Source organism: Emys orbicularis, chromosome 4 (assembly GCF_028017835.1).
Source record: "Emys orbicularis isolate rEmyOrb1 chromosome 4, rEmyOrb1.hap1, whole genome shotgun sequence".
Classification (NCBI taxonomy): Eukaryota; Metazoa; Chordata; order Testudines; family Emydidae; genus Emys; species Emys orbicularis.
The window spans coordinates 31,350,648-31,370,410 of NC_088686.1; the positions used below are offsets into that span (position 1 = coordinate 31,350,648).

A 19,763-nucleotide genomic window follows, 5' to 3' on the forward strand; every position below is an offset into this window, starting at 1 on the left:
CCTTACCCTGATATAACTGCCTTTGCAGACAAGCCCTTAGTTGATTTCAGTGGAGATGCTCTGTACTGATGCCGTTGTAACAGAGAGTAAAATTTGGCCATATGTACTGTAAGAGCCAGATGGAGTTGTATGCAAGCAGGAAATCACCTGTGGCTGCTTAAAGTCCAAGAGTTTAACACCTCTACCACCACATAGAGTAAGGGGATGTCACACAGTTATATCCATGCATCGCTAAACCACAGCTTACTTATAGTTGGGACCCTTGTACGTGGCAGACTGAGGCATACATGTCACATCTTAGGAACCTGTAACTGTAGGGTTTTTTTTGGCCAGACCCATGTTAACAATCACTGGGGGACACCACTGAAACAAGGTTGATTTGAAGAATCTTTATTAACTCACCACATTTTTTGCAACGGTTCCCAATTAGAAGAAAAATACTCTGCACCTATCCAGCCCTTCTTCATTTTCAAAGTAAGCTACAAAAAAGTTACCTTAGCATTTCAAAGAGCTGCACAAAAGTGAATGTTCGTGACACTGGTGGTTTCACATGAAAAATGATCAGCAGTTAATTAAACACATAATAAATATGCTTCTGAACACATGGATAGAGCATGAGGCAATTAGTAAAAGCAACTAGCCCAAGAGAGATCAGAACTCCACTGAGGATCCCTTCACTATGCCTTCATTAAATGTGAAGGAAGAGAAGTCCATGTCCCTCTGTCTAGGTTTTTTTATCCTCACAAACTACATAATGCATCCCACGAGTTAATGATTAGGAGCAAACTGAAGCTCACTGCCAGACCCAGTGCAGTTCAAATTGCAGCCACCCTAAATAATACATTTAGTTTCTGGACAAGAAGAAAAGTGGCCCAAATCGAAGCTATTTCAGAGCCGAGTAAGCACGAGGAGCTCAGCATGTTGAGTGGTTTTTGTTTTTTCTTGAGCATCTTGAGTGACAGATTCCTTGGAGATGACTTAAAAAACAAAACAAAAAAAAAACCCCACACATTTTTGGTAGCTAGAATGAAATGCTGGGCCAGCTCACAGGCTGCAACTTAGCCAAATGTGCCTATGTCACTAGGGACGTTGTCTGCATAGGAGATTGATAGAGATTTGCAAAACAATATTGCAGGTAGCCAGCAAAGCTGGGAGGCTGCCAGCCTTTTGGTGTTTGCTCTTGCTTGGTTAAGTTTCCCCAAGCAGCTCTTTGCTTAACCTGATTCACAGATAACCTAATTCTCAGATAGCTGCATTGCAGCAACTGCCTCATACTTTATGAAACACAGTTTACTGTATTAAAAAAAATATATATGTGCAGCATTTGGAGAGCCAACTATTTGTTCTTCAGAGCAGGTGTACCCCAGGATATAGGGGACAGCGCATCTCTGGCTGCAGGTGTTGCTGTAGCACTGATTTGGAGAGCAGTCTCCCAGCTGTAAGTCTGAGTGAGGTGGCTCCCCCAATGTGATCACAGTCCAAAAGAAAGGAAAAGGCAAACAAATTAATCCTGCAGTCCACAAGACAGCCTGGGCTGTGCCAGACCAAAGGTAAATAGTCTCTAAAGGGGGCTGGGTCCCCAACCCCCTGAGAAGCCCAGGCTCAGTACCCTGGACACTAATGAAAAGCAAAGCTAAGTAAAGCAAAGATGGTCCCTCTACCTCTCTGGAGAGTCCAGCTGGCAGAGGCTCAGCACCAGCTTTTTGTGCAAGCAGCCCCATCTCTATAAGGCACAGCCCTCTGTGTTCTAGCTCTGCTTCTATTTAAGTGCTACCCTGTAGGGGCCTTGGATCCTCCCTTTTAAGGAGCCACCCCTCTCTAGGTGCCACAGGCCTCACAGGTGTGCTGGGTTGGGGCTGATTGTGTGCAGAGGAGCTTTTTAACGCCTCCCTGACCAGGGTGGGCACCTGCCCCACCACATACCCCACTATCTAAGATGGAACTTGGGCTCCCCCCCCCAGCTAGAGTCATAGACTTTAAAGTCAGAAAAGATCATTATGATTGTCTAGTCTGACCTCCTGCACAACGCAGGCCACAGAATCTCAGAATCACCCACCCACTCCTGTAATAAACCCCTAACCTATGTCTGAGCTATTGCAGTCCTCAAATCATGGTTTAAAGACTTCAGGGTGCAGAGACTGGATTCCCCCACTTCCCATGAAAAGAAGTCCACATTGCTGTGTTTTGCTCCAGCATGATGTTCTATCTTAACATTATAGGATTGGAGAGCTAAGTACCACTGCATAGCATGGGTGTGTGTCTCTTTCTTTTTTTGAGCTGCTGGAGGGAGATGTGACCCCTAATGAGGGAAAAGGGGTTACCAAGTAAATAATGTCTAAGAGACTCATGGCCCATTTGATGGCTAGTGCCTCTTTTTCAATCACAGAGTGGGCCTTCTCCCTGGGGAACAGCTTCCTACTCAGGTTCAGGACTGGGTGCTCCTCACCATTCACCTCCTGTGACAGTACAGCAGCAAGGCCTACATCTGAGGCATCTGTCTGTAAAATGAACTCTTTTGAGAAATCCAGATTGAACAGGACTGGCTCCTGGTAAAACCAGTTTTTCACAGTGTTGGAGGCCTTTTCACAGTTGTTGTTCCAGTGGATCTTCTTTGGACTCCTACCTTTTATTAGGTCTGTTGGAGGGGCCGTGATACTAGTGAAACCAGAGAGAAATTGCCTGTAATAGCCAGCTAGCCCAAGGAAGTGTCTTACCTGTTTCTTTGTTTGAGCAATGGGACATACTGCCAATGCCAGCACTTTGCTATCGAGCAGCCTAAATGGACCGCTTCCTGCACTATAACCCAGATAAGTAACTTCTTTATTTGCTAGTTTGCATTTGGCCAGATTGGCTGTGAGACCCACTTCAGCCAGGGACTGGAGAAAGACTCCAGGTGGTCGCTGTACATAACGATATCATCCAAATATGTAGCAGCATATTGCTGATGAGGCCTGAGTATCTTGTCCACTAAACGTTGAAATATTCCAGGTTCTTTGTGTAAGCAGAAGGGCATTGTCTGGAAGTGGAAGGGTATTGAGAAGGTTGTTTTTTCTTGCAATGTGTTTTACAAGGGGATGTGCCAATACCATGGCAGGCCCTACCTGTTCCAAAAGCTCATCTACTTGTGGCATCGGGTATCCATCAAAAGTCAAAATCACATTAACTTTTCAGAAGTCTATGTATCGGATTTTGGGACAAGCATGATGGGACTTGGCGAGTCACTTTGGAACTCCTCGACTACCCTCGATCCAGTGTAGCCTGCATCTACTCCCAAACAGTTTCCCACATCTTCTGTGATAAGCGCCAGGGGGGGGTCTCTCTATATCACTAACCCAGGACTGTCTTGCTGTGGCAGTATATCAGCTGGGCCTGGCCTGGTGCAGAGGAACTACATTGGAGAAGGCCTCAACAAGGGGTAAAACCTGAGCTCTTTGCTCAGACAGGAGTTCGGCACCCATCTGCACCTGTGCTGGCCTTGGGGAAATGGGTACTTGGAGCCCTGGTTCTGGCAGGTAAAGAGCTATTAATATCCCCACTCTGATTTTCCAATGCTTAAGCAGGTTCCCATGTTAAAGCCTAGGTTCTTTCTGCCTCCCAGGCAGGTGGATCTTGTAGTCCATGAGGCCAACCTGACAAACCCATTCAAAAGGTCCTTGCCATCTGGCTAGCAACTCAGGTTCTGTGCTGGGAAGCAATCATAGTGTCCCCGGTTTGGAAGGGCTGTAGACATTCACCTGGCTGTATGTTTGTTCTTGTGCCTGCTGGGCTCTCAACAGATTTTCAAGAGCAAAAGCTCCTGGCTTCTTGCGGCGCTCCCTGAGTTAGATAACATCCTGGGCCATGTTGGATACCTTGGGTCCTGCTCTTGCAGCCCTCCCATAGTAGGGCTAATATTAATTGAGGCTGTCTCCCAAATAATAGTTCAAAGGGGGATAATCCAATGGAAGCTTGTGCTGTCTCCTTTATAGTAAACAAAAGAGGAGGGAGTAACTGGTCCCAATGCTTGGGACAAGAAGCCCCAATTTGTTTTTTTAACATCTCCTTCATGGTTTTGTTGAATCTCTCAACTAACCGTCCAGCTGGAATGACAGATGGAGGTTTTTAGCGACTTGATTTTCAGTAGGGAGCATAGCTCCTGCATCACCTGGGATCAGTGGTGAGCTGGAGCCGGTTCGCACCGGTTCGCAAGAACCGGTTGTTAAATTTAGAAACCGGTGTAGAACCGGTTGTTAAAGGGGCTGGCGGGTGGGCAAACTCCTGTCCGCGGGCCACATCCGGCCTGCGGGACCGTCCTGTCCGGCCCGCCTGAGCTCCCAGCTGGGGAGGCTCCCCCGGCCCCTCCCCCGCTCCCCACCCCCTCACAGAGCCCCAGTGCGCCGCGCCGCCGGCGCCAGCGCTCTGGGCAGTTCTTCAGCTCCCGCCGCTTTGAGCAGTATGGTAAGGGGGCCGGGGCTGGGAGGAGGGGTTGGATAAGGGGCAGAGAGCAGTTGGAGGGGGCGGAGGTTCTGGGGGGGCGGTCAGGGGACGAGGAATGGGGGGGGTTGGGTAGGCGTGGGAATTCCGGGGGTCTGTCGGGGTGGTGGTGGATGGGGTCGGGGCAGTCAGGGGACAGGGAGCGAGGTGAGTTGGGTAGGGGGTGCAGTCCTGGGGGGCAGTTAGGGTGGGGGGTCTCGGGAGGGGGTGGTCAGGGGACAAGGAGCGGGGAGGTTGATGGGTTGCGGGTTCTGAGCGGGGCAGTCGGGGGCAGGAAGTGGGTTGGGGTCGGATGAGGGGGGAGGGTGGGGCTTGTACTGACCGCGCGGTTCCCTACTGGGTCTTCGGCAACACTTCGGCGGCGGAGGGGGTGGGGGTGTCTTCACTCGCTCTGGGTGAAGGACCCGCCGCCGAAATGCCGCCGAAAACCCGGAGCGAGTGAAGGCCCCCCCCTGCCGCCGAAGTGCTGCTGAGGACCTGTTAGGGAATGGGTTATTAGGATTTTGGGAGCTCATCACTGCCTGGGATGTAAAGTTGGTTCTCTGCCCCACCAGTATTTCTCAGGGGATCCCTAATGGAGATAACAGTTCCACGAGTTCTGGGGTGACTGCTTCATTTTGTAGAGTGCAGTGGGATGGCCTCTGGGTACCGTGTGGCATAGCCTACAATCACAAGACTGTATTGGTATCCCACCTCACTTTTCTCCAGGGGATCCACCATATCCATCCCAATTGGTTCGAAGGGAGTTTCGATTTGGGGAAGTGGCATTGAGGGAGCCTTGGGGTGGTTAATTGGCACTCAGGACAAGAGGCAAATTATTCTTCTGACCTCCAAGGGGAAGCCCAGCCAGTCAGAGTGAGCCAACACTTGGGACAAGCTATTCTCCCAGTCTAAGGGATGTCAAGTGTTAGCGGGTATATCCAGGGTACCAGTGATTGATGCAGTATAGGCATTCTCCCAGGAGTATAAGGTGGGGTGCTGTCTCATGTGTTGGGGTTGTATCACCTCATCATTCCCAGCAGCAATTTAATCGTAGGCCCAGCTCACCTTTTGTTCGCGGACAAAATCTGTCATGAGTCAGAGCTTCTAAACCTGGCAATGGCAATTCCCAAGTGACCAATCCCATCTGTGACCTGGATGGTCACCTGGGGACCTCAAACTCGCCTCAAAGGGGTTCCCAAGTTCTCTTAACCTGGCTAGTCCTCCAGTCTCAGACCTGCCCCAGGCACTGGGACTGGGTCAGCGGGCCCGGTCTCCAGTTTTCCTACTCACAGATAATCTCCCGAAAGTAACGCCCCTTCTGACCAATAATAAACAAGATAGCCAATATGGAAGACAGAGCTACCAGAGGGCAGTTAAATGTAGTCATCAGCTATGATGGGCCTTCACATCCCCATGAGTGCACTGGAGGGAAATTGTCTCACCTAGAGTTCCTTCTGCCTGACCAAGGGAGTCTGCACCAAGATCTGACTACATCCAACAGACCTAGTGCTTTCACCCCATTGGTTCATATGGGGATTGTTATTTTGAGGAGTCCTTTCTTCCGTGCTTTGCTCTCTCTTCTCCACACTTTGGCGTATTTGCAGTTCATAAGGGAGTATTCTCTTCAGATGTGTCCTGGTTGCCCACACGAGAAACAGGTCACCATGTTATGGTCTGGGCCCATTCTCTCATCTAAGGATGGGATTGCCTGTTGGAGGGGTCGGCATCTAAGTCCATATCACCCCCTCTTGGTAGCAGGGCTGGGGGCCAACCGCTCTGGTTAGGTTTCATCTGGGCCCTTCCCAGCCTGTTGCTGTGACTTGCCCACAGCCGCGATGGTTATCCTAATTGCCAGGAGGCTGAAGACGAGGATACTTGTCCCTGACCAGCAGAGGGTGTTCTCCCCTGACTGGATTTCACATCAGGCCAGGTCAGTGTCTTAAGTCCAGGTTTTCCGCTTTCCGCTGTGCTTTGCCCAGACACAAATACATTCTGTGTTTAGCAAAGATGCCAAAAGACCGGGAAAGACACATTGATATACATCTAAACAAGCTACATTCCCTAGTACTGCCCGGCTTGCATGAGGGTCTTTAATAGAAAGCCCATTTAGGAAAATGTGACTAGCACAATCAGCTATGCAGCGCTCACATCTGCTGTTCTCTTCCTGCTCAAGTAATCATTTTCATTCACAGAAAGATCTGACTTATACTATTTTTGGTACTGACCAAAGCAGAGCAAATCCCTTTAAGTGCTACCTTCACCATGTGGAATCTTTAAGGAAACGCCAACTCCCTCTATCCCCAACTCAGAGTTCATATTGATTTAAAGACCGAGCGTCTGGGGTGAGTTGGAATTGTTTAGGTAACTCAGAAAGGTAGCAGATGGACAGAAAAAATGCACTAGTGGCTACAACAGTAACCACATCTGGTGAAGCTTGAAGCTTTGCTACATTTCCAGAGCTTAGACCGTGCAGTTTGCTTGACCACAGCTGCTTGCACTGCTGTTTTGTGACAAAAAAATAAAACCCACATTTTTACTTCACAGTGGAAAATACCAGATTAAAGGGCGTTCTCTTTATAAAGTGAGCACAGTACATACTGGGCCTGATTCTAACCTCACCTCTACCCATGTAACTCCCCTGACTTCAGCAGAGTTACTCTGGATTTGAACTGGTGTAAGGCTCCAATTCAGTGAGGCAGTTATAAATGGGCAGGTGCATAACTGTTCTGCTGAATCAGGGTCTAAGTGAGGGAAGGATCCGGCCCATTGGTTTCAAGTGTTCTCAGGTTTTTTTTATGTAGCATCCGTGCTGCCTAGCACAAGGCTGTGAGGGGAGAAAGGAGGGAAATTAGGCTCTATGCAGAAATTAGAGGATGGCAGTAAGTGCCTTCCTTAGCAACTCAGGTATGGCTACGCTGCACTAAAACATCTCTGGCTGGCCCATGTCAACTGACTCAGGCTCATGGGGCTCTGGCTTTGAGGCTATAAAATTGCAGTGTAGACATCTGGACTCAGACTGAGCATCTACACTGCGATTTTATAGCCCCACAGCCTGAGCACTATGAGCTAGTCAGCTGATATGAATCATAGAATATGGGGGTTGGAAGGGACTGCAGGAGGTCACCTAGTCTAACCCCCTGCTCAAAGCAGGACCAATCCCCAAACAGATTTTTGCCCCAGATCCCTAAATGGCCCCCTCAAGGATTGAACTCATAACCCTGGGTTTAGGAGGCCAATGCTCAAACCACTGAGCTAGCCCTCCCCCAAACTTGGTATGTGCTACAGCACTGTTGGCTGTCTCTCTCACTGGCCAGTAGATTTCCCAACCATCTTTGCATGGTCTGTGTGTCACTGAGTACTATGGGGTGGTTTAACAGTGCAAAAGTTGAGCTTAAACTACCTACCCTCCCTCCTGAAGTTTCAACCATGAAAGTTGCAACTTGGCACAGCTGTCATAGGAAGATGCAATTGACGGCGTATGCATGTAGGGTCTGGATGGAGTTTGATGGACAAAATCTTGATTCCCCTGTCTAAAAAATAAATGCCACATGCTTTTGCCCCTATGTCTTTAATCAAACTTTCTTCTCTTCAGACTTGCACAGCATGCTATGTAACACTTGGTTGTTGCTCTCCACCCCAGAGGTGGCTGCATGTAAACCGTGCTGTGTTCTATGTTCATGCTGTGCTTTGGGATCCTGCAGGATGCAAAGTGCTCTATAAATGCACATCATTATTCTTACAGAATTAGGCCCTTAATCTATTTTTGTCTATGGCCACCTCTGTTTTAAAAGGCTATTAACTCAAAGACCTCTTACTTCTTTTGTCTTTATTTCAGGGTCTATAAAATTACTTCAGGTTTCAGAGTAGCAGCCGTGTTAGTCTGTATCCGCAAAAAGAACAGGAGTACTTGTGGCACCTTAGAGACTAACAAATTTATTAGAGCATACGCTTTCATTACTTCACTAGTTTATAAAAGCTAGTTTCCTAACACTTCCTGTTCAGAGTCACAGTGTATTGCTGTTTTTGCTGAAATTTCAGCTGTGAGAGGGGCTAAATCTGTACTTTAGTCTACTACTGCACATCCCCTCACTCTCTGTCCATCCCTTCATCATTCATACAGGTGCTCAAAGCTCTGGGAAACTGAAGACACTTTGATCCTCCTTGCTCGGGAGCTAGACTCCTGATCCAGGCCTGCAGAATTCACAAGAACAGAACGTCCATACTGGGTCTGACCCATGGTCCATCTAGCCCAATATCCTGTCTTCCGATAATGGCCGGTGCCAGATGCTTCAGAGGGAATGAACAGAACAGGGAATTATTGAGTGATCCATCCCCTGTCATCCAGTCCTAGCTTCTGGCAAAGTGCACTGAAGTCAATGGGAGTCATTCCACTAACTTTCATGGGCTTTCTGCCATGCCCTATAAGTTCCAGTAGCACAGCTGCTTCCTCATCAGCACTCTAAGGGGGTTAGTACGCTTTGGTTTGGCAAATCCAACATATTAAGTCCCCCAATTACCAGCTGTGCCTCAAATTTTAATAGAGACATGTTCTCATATGTCCAGCTGCGTTAAAAGGCAATCTGGACATCAGCAGCTGAACGTCTTTTACATGTTAAAATACATGATAAAGGAGGCTCAAATCCCTTTCAAACCAAACATATTGGCCAAAAACTACCCAGGAAGGAAAAAACTGCTTGCTGTCCAAAACACCCCTCCAGCTTGCAGGAAAGAAATTGAGAAAACAAATGGCGGTGTCTTGATCTCACCACCTTTACATTAAACCTCCTTGTGAAGGGGTGTCTACACGCCACAAGACCTGAATGGACATCAGACCAGTCAAGGGCTATTCCCCAGCTGTGGTCACAAGGAGGCGCCAAGCAGTGAGTAGTGAGCCCCCTGTCAAATTGGTGGGAAATGGAGGCTGATGATCCCTCCAATACAAGTGGAGTGGGAGAGGCCGTAGTAGAGAAGAAGCAAAGGGACAATGGAGCTACTGTGTGCGGAGGCCTTCTTTGCTGAAGGCAAATATGCCCTCCCCAGGTGGACCCCAGAGTTACTGCTCTCGCTGAAGGGGGCCAATAAACAGCAGAGCGGGATCCAGACCCTACGCAGAGACAATGGGAGGAACAGGTGTACTTACAGGGTTAGTTGGTGAAGTTGGCAGAGGAGCAGGAATATTTATTCAGGATCCTGCAGGACATGCAGGACATGAGCAGGGGCCATAGGGATCAGGGGTGGAAAGGAAGTTCTAGGCCAGGAGGCCAGAAGTTCGGCAAAGGCAATGTTACGTCTTAGAAGAGAGTGCCCCTGCCAGTAGAGAGATAAGAAGTCCTACCCTAAAGGAGGGAATGCAGGAAAATCCAGGGCATACAACCTGTTGAGATAGCAGGAGTGTGTGCGTGTGGGGGTGAAGGCCAGCATCTGTTTTTCCTGTGGGGAGTGAGGACATGTGAAGGGGCATTGCCATTACAAACAACAGAACTGTAGCCCAGGGAAGGGCAGGGTCCCAACTAAGAGCCAGAAGAAAGGGTTAGTGGACTATCATGCACTTTTGATGACCTCACTTACATTCTCCCCACTGATCCATCTGCACCAGGACTTAGTTTAACATTCCAAATCCCAGAGCAGATTCAAAGAGCTGCCTTTTCTTTTTAACTAGCCTGCCAGAGAAATAGTTCCTTCTGTTCCCCACATCCAGAATTCCTCCTCTCTCCACTTCCAAAATTACATTGGTCCAAAGTAGGGCTGTCAAATGATTAAATAAAAATCACAATTAATTGTGAGATTAAAATATAGTCATGATTAATTGCAGTTTTAATTGCACTATTAAACAATAGCAGAATACCAATTATTATTTGTATTATTTATTATAAATTTATTATAAATATTTTGGATGTTTTTCTACAATTTTCAAATATATTGATTTCAATTTCAGCACAGAATACAAAGTGTACAGTGCTCACTTATTTTTTATTACAAATGTTTGCACTGTAAAAAAAATAGTTTTTCAATTCACCTCATACAAGTACTGTAGTGCAATCTCTTTATCGTGAAAGTGCAATTTAAAAATGTAGAATTTTTTTTAAACATAACTGCACTCAAAAACAAAACAATGTCAAACTTTAGCGCCTACAAGTCCACTCAGTCCTACTTCTTGTTCAGCCAATTGCTAAGATAAACAAGTTTGTTTACATTTACAGGCGATAATGCTGCTCGCTTCTTATTTACAAGGTTACCTGAAAGTGAGAGCAGGTGGGTTCTGCTTGATAACCATCCAAATCAGTGCGGACTGACACACCTTCATTTTCATCATCTGAGTTAGATGCCACCAACAGAAGGCTGATTTTCTTTTTTTGGTGCTTGGGGTTCTGTAGTTTCTGCACTGGAGTGTTGCTCTTTTAATACTTCTGACAGCATGTTCCACACCTTGTCCCTCTCAGATTTTGGAAGACACTTCAGATTTGTAAACCTTGGGTCAAGTGCTGTAGCTATCTTTAGAAATCTTATATTGGTACCTTCTTTGCGTTTTGCCAAATCTGCAGTGAAAGTGTTCTTAAATCGAACAACATATGCTGGGTCGTCATCCAAGACTGCCATAACATGAAATATATGGCAGAATGCAGTAAAACCATGGAGCAGGAGACATACAATTCTCCCCCAAGGAGTTCAGTCAAATTAATGCATTATTTTTTTAATGAGCATAATCAGCATGGAAGTATGTCCTCTGGAATGGTGGTCGAAACATGAAAGGGCATACAAATGTTTAGCATATCTGGCACATAAATATCTTGCAACACTGGCTATAATAGTGCCATGAAAACACCTGTTTAGAACTGCAATTAATCGTGACTATTTTTTTAAATCTAGTTAATTTGGTTTACGCTAACTGCGTGAGTTAACTGCGATTAATTGACAGCCCTAGTCCAAAGCTGAGGTTGGACAATATTTAGTTTTCGTTTCAGGTTCAGGGTTAAGGTCCAATAACTCACCATTCTCTAGAAATCTAAATGGGAAATTTTGTGCCATTGGAAAGTGGAAATTCCCTACTTTCCAATGGGAAGTCTTCAGATATTAAGGCCTTAAAAGAGAGACATCTTGATGTATATATTTCAGGTAATTTTTAAGAGATCTTTATGGGTCCCTCAAAAACTTTATGATTGGATTCTGGGAAACTAAGTCACCTGGCTTTACTAGTCGAGGGATACAAAAAAAAGTTTCTATATAATAGGTAAAAACTATATAAAATAGATTTTCTGTAAAATACATGGCATGTATCAATACAAAATGCACAATGGAATGATGAGTAATGCACACTGATGAGTAATGCAGCCATGTCAAACTCATGCTGATAAAAGCTTTATGTCACACTACACCACTAAAGATTCCACATACATGTAATATCAGTATATGTACACAAACATACACACACCTTATTTCACCCACCGTTGCGTGACTTCTGGGTGGAACACAAAAACTGTTAAACAACACCCAGCAATTTAGGCCAGGAAATGAAGAATGCTATATTTAGTTAATTCGGCAGTGGAAATTTCAATAAGCAGAACATTATTAGTTGAACTAGAATGTGCGCAGGCAGCCCAGGTTAATGCCCCCCAATTTTATGAACAGAAATATTGGGCCCTCAGGAGCCACGCAGGAGCTCAGTTCTGTTTGTCTTCTCAAAGACAGACCTTCTAGTCTCACAGTGTCCCCTAGTACCATGCTGAGGCATGGCTTCAACACTGAGTCAGAGGCAGGACTCCCTCCAGCATCACCTCCCAAATACTGACCAGAGACAGCCCTGCTTAGCTTGTGACAGCTGATTGGGAAGATCACAAGCTGCAGTGGCATAGGTGCAGGTATGCTTTGTGTTTATCTAAAATGTACTTAATGAGGCATTTCCTGTCCAAACTCTTAACTCATCCACCGCAGGTTTATTTCAATATCATCTCTTCTTTCCACTTTTATAGCAATCTTCTAAGTTTGGTCTTACCTACAAACATGTAAGTCACTGTGGTGGTACTTTCTTTCCTGTAAGTCAGTGGTGGGCAACCTGCAGGGACATGCTAGCCACGCACGGCCCATCAGGGTAATCCACTGGCGGGACGCAAGACAGTTTGTTTACATTGACCGTCCGCAGGCACAGCCGCCCGCAGCTCCCTGTGGCCACGGTTCTCCGTTCCTGGCCAATGGGAGCTGCGGGAAGCAGCAGCCAGCACATCTTTGCAAGTTGCCCACCACTGCTATAAGTCATTTACAATCAGAATGGAAAACATTAATCTAGGCACTGCTTGCTTGCCCCCTTTCTCCACCATGACTTATAACATTTTACCATAGCAATTTATCTATAACCATCTGACCAGTTCCTTCCTTCTCATTCCGAGAAGATGCATCACATGTGGTAGTTGGATACTTGAGTACTAGCTTACTAAGTGGAACTTTGGGCCTGGTCCAAAGCTCATTGGAGTTAATAGGAATCTTTCCATGGACTTCAGTGAGCTTTGGATCAGGACTGAGGACTGTTGAGGGTTTTTTAAAATACATATTACTTCTGTTTTTTTAGTGCTGGTGAGATGTGTCAAACTGATAGTCCTAGAGATTCGATCTTTGTTTAATTATACAACCACACAGCACAGGCAGCACCATTGCTGGCTTTTCCAGTCCTCCTTTGCAACGTGTCTCAATTTGACCTGATGAGACAATCCTTCTAAAAGTTATAGCTCAAACAGAAATTATGGCCTTGATGCAGAAATTACTGGGTGAGGTTCTTTGGCTGTGTTATGCAGCAAGTCAGATTAGATGATCATAATGGTCCCTTCTGACCTTAAAATCTATGAAACTATGAAGGTAATTCAGTTTCCAGATCATTCAGTTCTTGGCCACATGGGTACAAAGTTAGTTCCAGTTGTGATGGTGTGTTTTGTGCCAGGGCCAATTGTCACTAAGAAATGGACTGAGACCATCAATTCATTTCACACAGAAAATTGAGTCACTGGAGAACTAAGCTGGATGCAGATTGGTGACCCATAAGTGAAAACCTCCATAACTCATTCCAAGTCCCCATCCATCTATTTTCCTAAATGACTATTTAATATGCAAGTACTGCACATTATGTTTCTAACTTAGCTCTTGTCTGCTGTCTTCATTATCTCCTCCAGAAATTTGCCAGATGTTGGAGTCAAAGCATGTAACTTTTTATGAAACCATGCTCCCTAGTTTTGATCAGCTCACATTTCTCCAGATGTTTTGTGATCTCATCACTTGTTAATTTTCCTAGGAACTTGCCTGACTCTAGGTCAGACTTACTGGTGTATAATTTCCTGGTTCTTCCTGTATCCCTTTCTTAAAGACTTTGATTAGGTTGGTTGCTATGCAGCTCCTAGTTACCCTTTTCCCCACACATCTCTCTAAGGACCTATTAATCCATTCTCTAGACCAGTAATCCCTTCAGCATCTCTCTCACATTTCTAAAGTGTAATCTGGAAAAATGTCTATATTTACTGATTTAGATTACACAGGGCTGATTCTGATGCCATTTCTAGGGACTGATACTTTGTAAATTGCAAGTGCACTTATGTGTGTTCCATATTCATACAGATACTATAAATGTAAACAGAAATTCTGCATATGACTGGCCTACTATAGATTTAGCCAGCCACCTGCAGACTCATGTATTGCATTGGTATATGCAATTAAGAAGATTGTTTGGTCAATTGCACATGCATTTCTTTATGCACAGAATTTTAAAAATCAGTTCCCTATCCTTCACCAGAAACTTTTCTTCCATCATCTTAAAGTTGTTTGTGAAAAATGTAAAATGCAGCTTTTTAATATTTTCCATAAACATTTTGTGATTTCTATGCTCTATTCCATGTGGTTATAATAGGAAGTCAGTTGGGCACCTCACATACAAGTTCTTAATTCTGTAGTGTATCAGGCAAGAGGCCGCAAATTATATATTATAAATATCACATTACAGGTCTTCAGGAATTGTGTGACAAATCAGAAGAGTTAGTGATACCAGGAATTTCCTAATATGGAAGTTACTGTCTGCAAGTCGGGATTTATTGATAAGAAGGGGAGACTGTAAGTGGGGGAAAAAGTAAAATCAAATGTGTTCCTAATAAATCTAACCAATGCTAGTATCTGAACAAGATAGGGGAACACATACACTTTGCATTATCCCTGAAAGCAGCTTTATTACGCTCCAAATCACTGTTCTATGATATATTTACTTCCCCTTGAAACTCTAAACTGAAAGCAAATCTCTCTGCTATGCAAACATGTGGATCCTTTCAGCTGAGCTGAGAAAGAGATAAAGAGCCTAATTCATTTCATTTCTCAATAGCTGGCACCTTAACTGTCATGGATGCAGGAAATATCTACAAAGTGCATATTTATTCCTTTACAACAGCATCTAATACGTTGCCCTTTTGGGTCCCCACTGATCATGTGAATAACCGGTCTATTTGATTGGTATCTTGTCCCTTGTTGTTTAGCATTAAGTTGACCGAAGTAATGTGAAAAGTGCAATCTGGAACGGAAACAAACCTTGCTCATATAAATTGGGTAAACGTTTTAATATTGCAAAGGCAAGATACAAAGGTTAAAGAAAAATCATTCAACCAGCTCTAAGGGCCAGACTGTGGAGCCCTTGCTCACTTAGTGATCACTTCCCTACATGAATAAATCTACCAGTTTAAGTGGGAGTAAAAGTGTTCATCCATGTGAATAAAAATTGCATAATCCAGCCTTAAGTATCTGGAGCCTGGATATACCCACAATGCTTAAAATCACAGTGCTATTTCAAGCGGGGAGTTCCCCAAAACCTCCTCTCCACATGTACACACATCTTTGTATCCCACAAATCCACTGGTTTCAGAGTAGCAGCCGTGTTAGTCTGTATCCGCAAAAATAACAGGAGTACTTGTGGCACCTTAGAGACTAACAAATTTATTAGAGCATAAGCTTTCGTGGGCTACAACCCACTTCTTCGGATGCATACAAATCCACTGTTGGTGAACATTAAGGGCAGTTCCCCGGGCTGCAGTGGTTTTCCCCCTTGCTCCTCCGGTCACACAATGGAACAAGACTCTGCTGTTTGAGAATGCAAACGTATTTGTATCCCTTCCTTGGCTCTCTCTATCCCGATTCGTCTACCACCCCCATCACCAGGATATCCGGGAGCCTTTAGCGATGGGAAATATTAAAGGAGTGTGTCAGACCGATAAGAGGCACTCACAATACCTGGGACGTTATGTTTTTCCACTTGGGTAACCAGAGGGTTCCGCAATTATGTCATTTCCCCCTGATTGTTTTGCATAGGAAACAGGAATGCCCAGCTTCAGCGTGGACTTTTCAATCTAGCTGATACTTGGGTGGCTGCCAATCAGCCCTTGAAATTGGACTTCTTCCAAATCCGAAGACCAGCTTGCTCCCTCGCTCCCTCCTCTTAGGGCTTGATCCTGCCAGGTGCAGAGCCAGTGAAGCACTTAAGCATTGTCCTAACTTTACGCATGCCGGAGGCAGTGGACTGCTCAGGTGCTTACGGTTAAGTGCGCACTAAAACGCAAAGGTGGATCAGAGCCAGAGTGACCGGCGTGTTGCAGAATTGGGCCCTTATTCATTTTTTTTCAACATTTCAGTGAAATCAAAACAAGTCTCCTGGAAAAGTTTTGCCATGTTTGCAAAAGCCCCTAACTCCCTTGGTACCCACTTTTTAAGCGACAACCGCGCTCTGCTCCCCCTCGTTCTTCGCTCCCCAAATACCTGCATTGTCTGCTCACATACGGTCCTCGAGTTTGTTTTACAGAGGCACCTAGTAGCTACAGGAAGTGCAATGCGATGGTGTGACCCCAGCTGATAACTGCACGTACTGCCTCTGAAGGGAGCAGCGAGCCCTTTGTTCAAAAAAAGCAGCGAGCGAAGCAAAATTCTTATTCAAAACTTGCCGTCGCTAAAGTTTCAAGACTTACCCCGCGCGACCCCGGGCTCCCTCAGCTTCTGCCGATGTTGTCATCATTACAGCAAACTTTGCGAGACTTTCTGTTTCAGAATGGCGTTAGAGCTCCTTTGTAAAGCCAACAATCCTTTCCCATCCCCGGGCAAAGCCTCCGCATCCTTATGGCTTAGTCTCAGGAAGATGGTATGTCGTGCCGGGCTGGGGGAGGTGATTTAATATCGGTTTCTGCCCAGTAGTACCAGGGGGACAGTGGACTAAGAAGTACTGAAGTGAGAAAAAACTGCTTTTAGCCTCTTCTTGTTACTTCCTGTATTTATACGAACGGGGGATTTCAGGAAGAGGCAGTCCTTGGTGGTCAAGGGGGGGGGGGGTGTCTGTGGTTATTTTTTTTTTTATAAAGCCATTTTTAGTAGTGAATTTTGGCTCAGAATATGAGAAAGAAGGGCCCGGGATTATTAATCCCTGCCATGGGGGAAATCAGTTTTGCAGACCTACAGGTATATCAGGAGCAGCAGAGCACTTTGTAAAGGATTTTATAAGGCAATGCAAGGGCAGTAAGTCTCCGTCTGCAAATTCCTATAGCGGGTGTATTTGTATTGAGTGAGTAACTGGAACCAGATGGAGTCTGGAAACCTTTATATTTACACAGGACCTGAGGGAAAGAGGCGTCTAAGACTGGAGAAGTTCAGCTTTTCAACGAGGTCGCCACTGAGTGCAAAGGGTAATGAAGGGATGTTAATATTACAGTGAAGCTACTAAGAGAACTACTGTCTGTGACATAAAAGCGCTATTCTGAGAGGATATTTGACGTGGAATTACTCATCAAGTGGATTATAACCCAGTTACAGTAGCAGTGCTTGCTTGCAGTATCTGAAGCACTGGAAATGTATTGAGCATAGAAGCGCTGTGTGTACGCCTTAGGGACTGGCAGGTATGCAGATATTCAGATCTGGATGGTATTCCTGTTAGTCAGTAAATATTCCAGTTCAGGAAAATGTATAATGGAAATAATTGGGTTGAAATGGGAGCTATGCTGGGCAGGGAGCTGAGGGGAGCAGCAGCATAAGAGACAGAGAAGAGCAAAGGTTACTTTTCCTCTCTTATGCTTGGGATGAGTGTCCCAGGTCTTGAGGAGGTAGTCGGTGTAGTGACAGAGAAAAGCAAGCTGGTTGTGCACAGCAGGCCACAGCAGCAAATGGTAATAACTAGCTGTCATTGGTGTCTTGGCATCCGGGCAACTATTTAGGTTTCAGTATAGACTATTGGCCCAGTTCTGCACCCTTTGAAGTCCATAAGAGTTTTGACATTAACTGCAATGACAGCAGAATCAGGCCTGGTGGGATTGGTAGGGTAATAGATTTTTAAGGTCAGAGGGGACCATTTGACCATCTCTTTTGACTTCTTTCATAACGCAAACCAAAGAATTTCACCCAATAATTTCTGCATCAAGCCCATAAATTCCGTTTGAGTTATAGCATTTCTTTTAGAAAGATATCCAGTCTTGATTTAAAGACTTTGACTGATGGAGAATCCACCACCTTTGTCGCTAAATTGTTCTAATGGTTAATTACCCACCCTGTTAAAAATTTGTACCTTTTTTCTAATCTGAATTTGTCTAGCTTCAGCTTCTGGCCACTGGAGAGCATTATGCCTTTTTCTGCTAGATTACAGAGCTGTTTGCTATCAGAAAACTCCTCCCCATGTAGGTAATTGTAGACCAGAGGTTCCCAAAGTGGGCGATACTGCCCCCTGGGGGGCGCTGGAACGATCCAGGGGGGCAGTAGTAGCCTCGGGTGCAATTGGGGGGCGTTGAATAAAAATAAGGGGGCGGTGGAAGCATAAAGAAAGAAGAGAATATAAGAAAATTTTGAAAAACCATTCGTACATGTTTCATCTGTTGTGTAACATAGAGTTAAAGTTGTAGTGATTACTTTATTTTCCAAATAAATTCACAGATTATAACCGATCAGGTGTCAAGTCCGCCAACAGCTCTTAACAAGCAAGTGTTGGCAGGCGAGCATGTCGCGCATTGTCGGGAAGTCCAGCATGCATCGGCAGGAATATGTGCGTGTAATGACTTGTTTACAATACGATACTATAAATAGGCGACATGTATGAAATCTAATTTAGATTGTTTCTGAATTGTGTAAAAAGCAGTTAACAATAGTGCAATAAGTATTTAAAATTTTTTATTCATATTTGATACCTTCGATCTTTACGGATTACGGATCACATACAAAGCAAATTGTATTATTGTTGTTTCAATAAAACAGCAATTTACACATGAGTATCTTTATACATTTTCTTACATATCTACCGTACGTTTCTGTGTCTCTAGTGCTTACTAATAATAAAATCGTAGCAGGCTTGTGTTGGTACAGTATTCGCTGTATACTGTGTCATTCATCGTCAACATTTAGTTGCCAAAAACCTGAGTGAACGCCTACATAGGTCATTACATTATGTCATTAAAGCAACCAACAAAATCAGAAGCAATTCATTGAATGACAGATTGTTTGGACAACTTTGTATTGAAAACGATGAAGAATTCAATCGCTTGCTGCTTCATACAGAAGTTCATTGGCTATCAAAAGGTGCCTGTTTGGATCGGTTTTATAAACTCTTTGACTCAGTGCTAGAGTTCCTAGAAAACAAAGATGATGCTTTACGAGCCAACTTGATTGATCCCAAAACTGACACAGCTTATTTGACAGACTTGTTTAATAAATTTAATGAAACAAATTTACAGCTTCAAGGCGATGAGCTGAATTTAATCAAAACAAAAACTGTTATTTCCGTGTTTGTGGCAAAACTTCTTCTGTACAAACGAAATTTAGGACGAGGAGAATTCAGCCAGTTTCCAAATTTATCAACGGTAGAAAAACACGATGAAGACTTGCTTACCTATTGTCAGCACTTGGAGGCTCTCCATTCTGACTTCAATCAACGATTTGAAGATATTCTTAAAAGGAACAGACCCGATTGGGTTTTGGACCCATTTTCAAGTACAAACACAGAAGAATCTCCAAAATTACAAGAAGAACTGATAGAAGTAACAACAAATGAGGAACTGAAATTGAAATTCAAAGACGGCTACCGACAGTTCTGGCTGCAAAAGCAGATACCTACACTTTATCCTGGATTATGGGCTATAGTACAAACGTTTTTAAATGCATTTCCTTCATCATATTTAGTGGAACGTGGGTTCAGTGCGGTCACAAATCTGTCAACTAAAAAAAGAAACCGACTGCAAATAGCTAATCGCGGTGATTTAAGAATGCTGCTGACAAAAATAGAGCCGAACATTAATAAATTGATAGCAGCGCACCAGGTTCATCCTTCTCATTAG

At 44.7% G+C, this 19,763-nt stretch overlaps 1 protein-coding gene across 1 annotated transcript; it reads left to right on the forward strand.

Moving 5' to 3' along the window:
• The first annotated feature begins 6,290 nt into the window (after positions 1-6,290).
• LOC135877241 (protein FAM200A-like) lies at positions 6,291-19,763 on the forward strand. The gene is made up of 2 exons (XM_065402630.1): positions 6,291-6,385; positions 18,866-19,763. Exons 1-2 carry the CDS (start codon positions 6,291-6,293, stop codon positions 19,761-19,763), a joined length of 993 nt encoding a protein of 330 aa, XP_065258702.1.

Coding starts and splice junctions, on each gene's coding strand:
- LOC135877241 (XM_065402630.1), top strand. CDS start 6,291: ATGGTTATCCTAATTGCCAGGAGGCTGAAGACGAGGATACTTGTCCCT. Junction 6,386..18,865: donor TGGATTTCACATCAGGCCAG/GTCAGTGTCTTA, acceptor ACGCCTACATAG/GTCATTACATTATGTCATTA.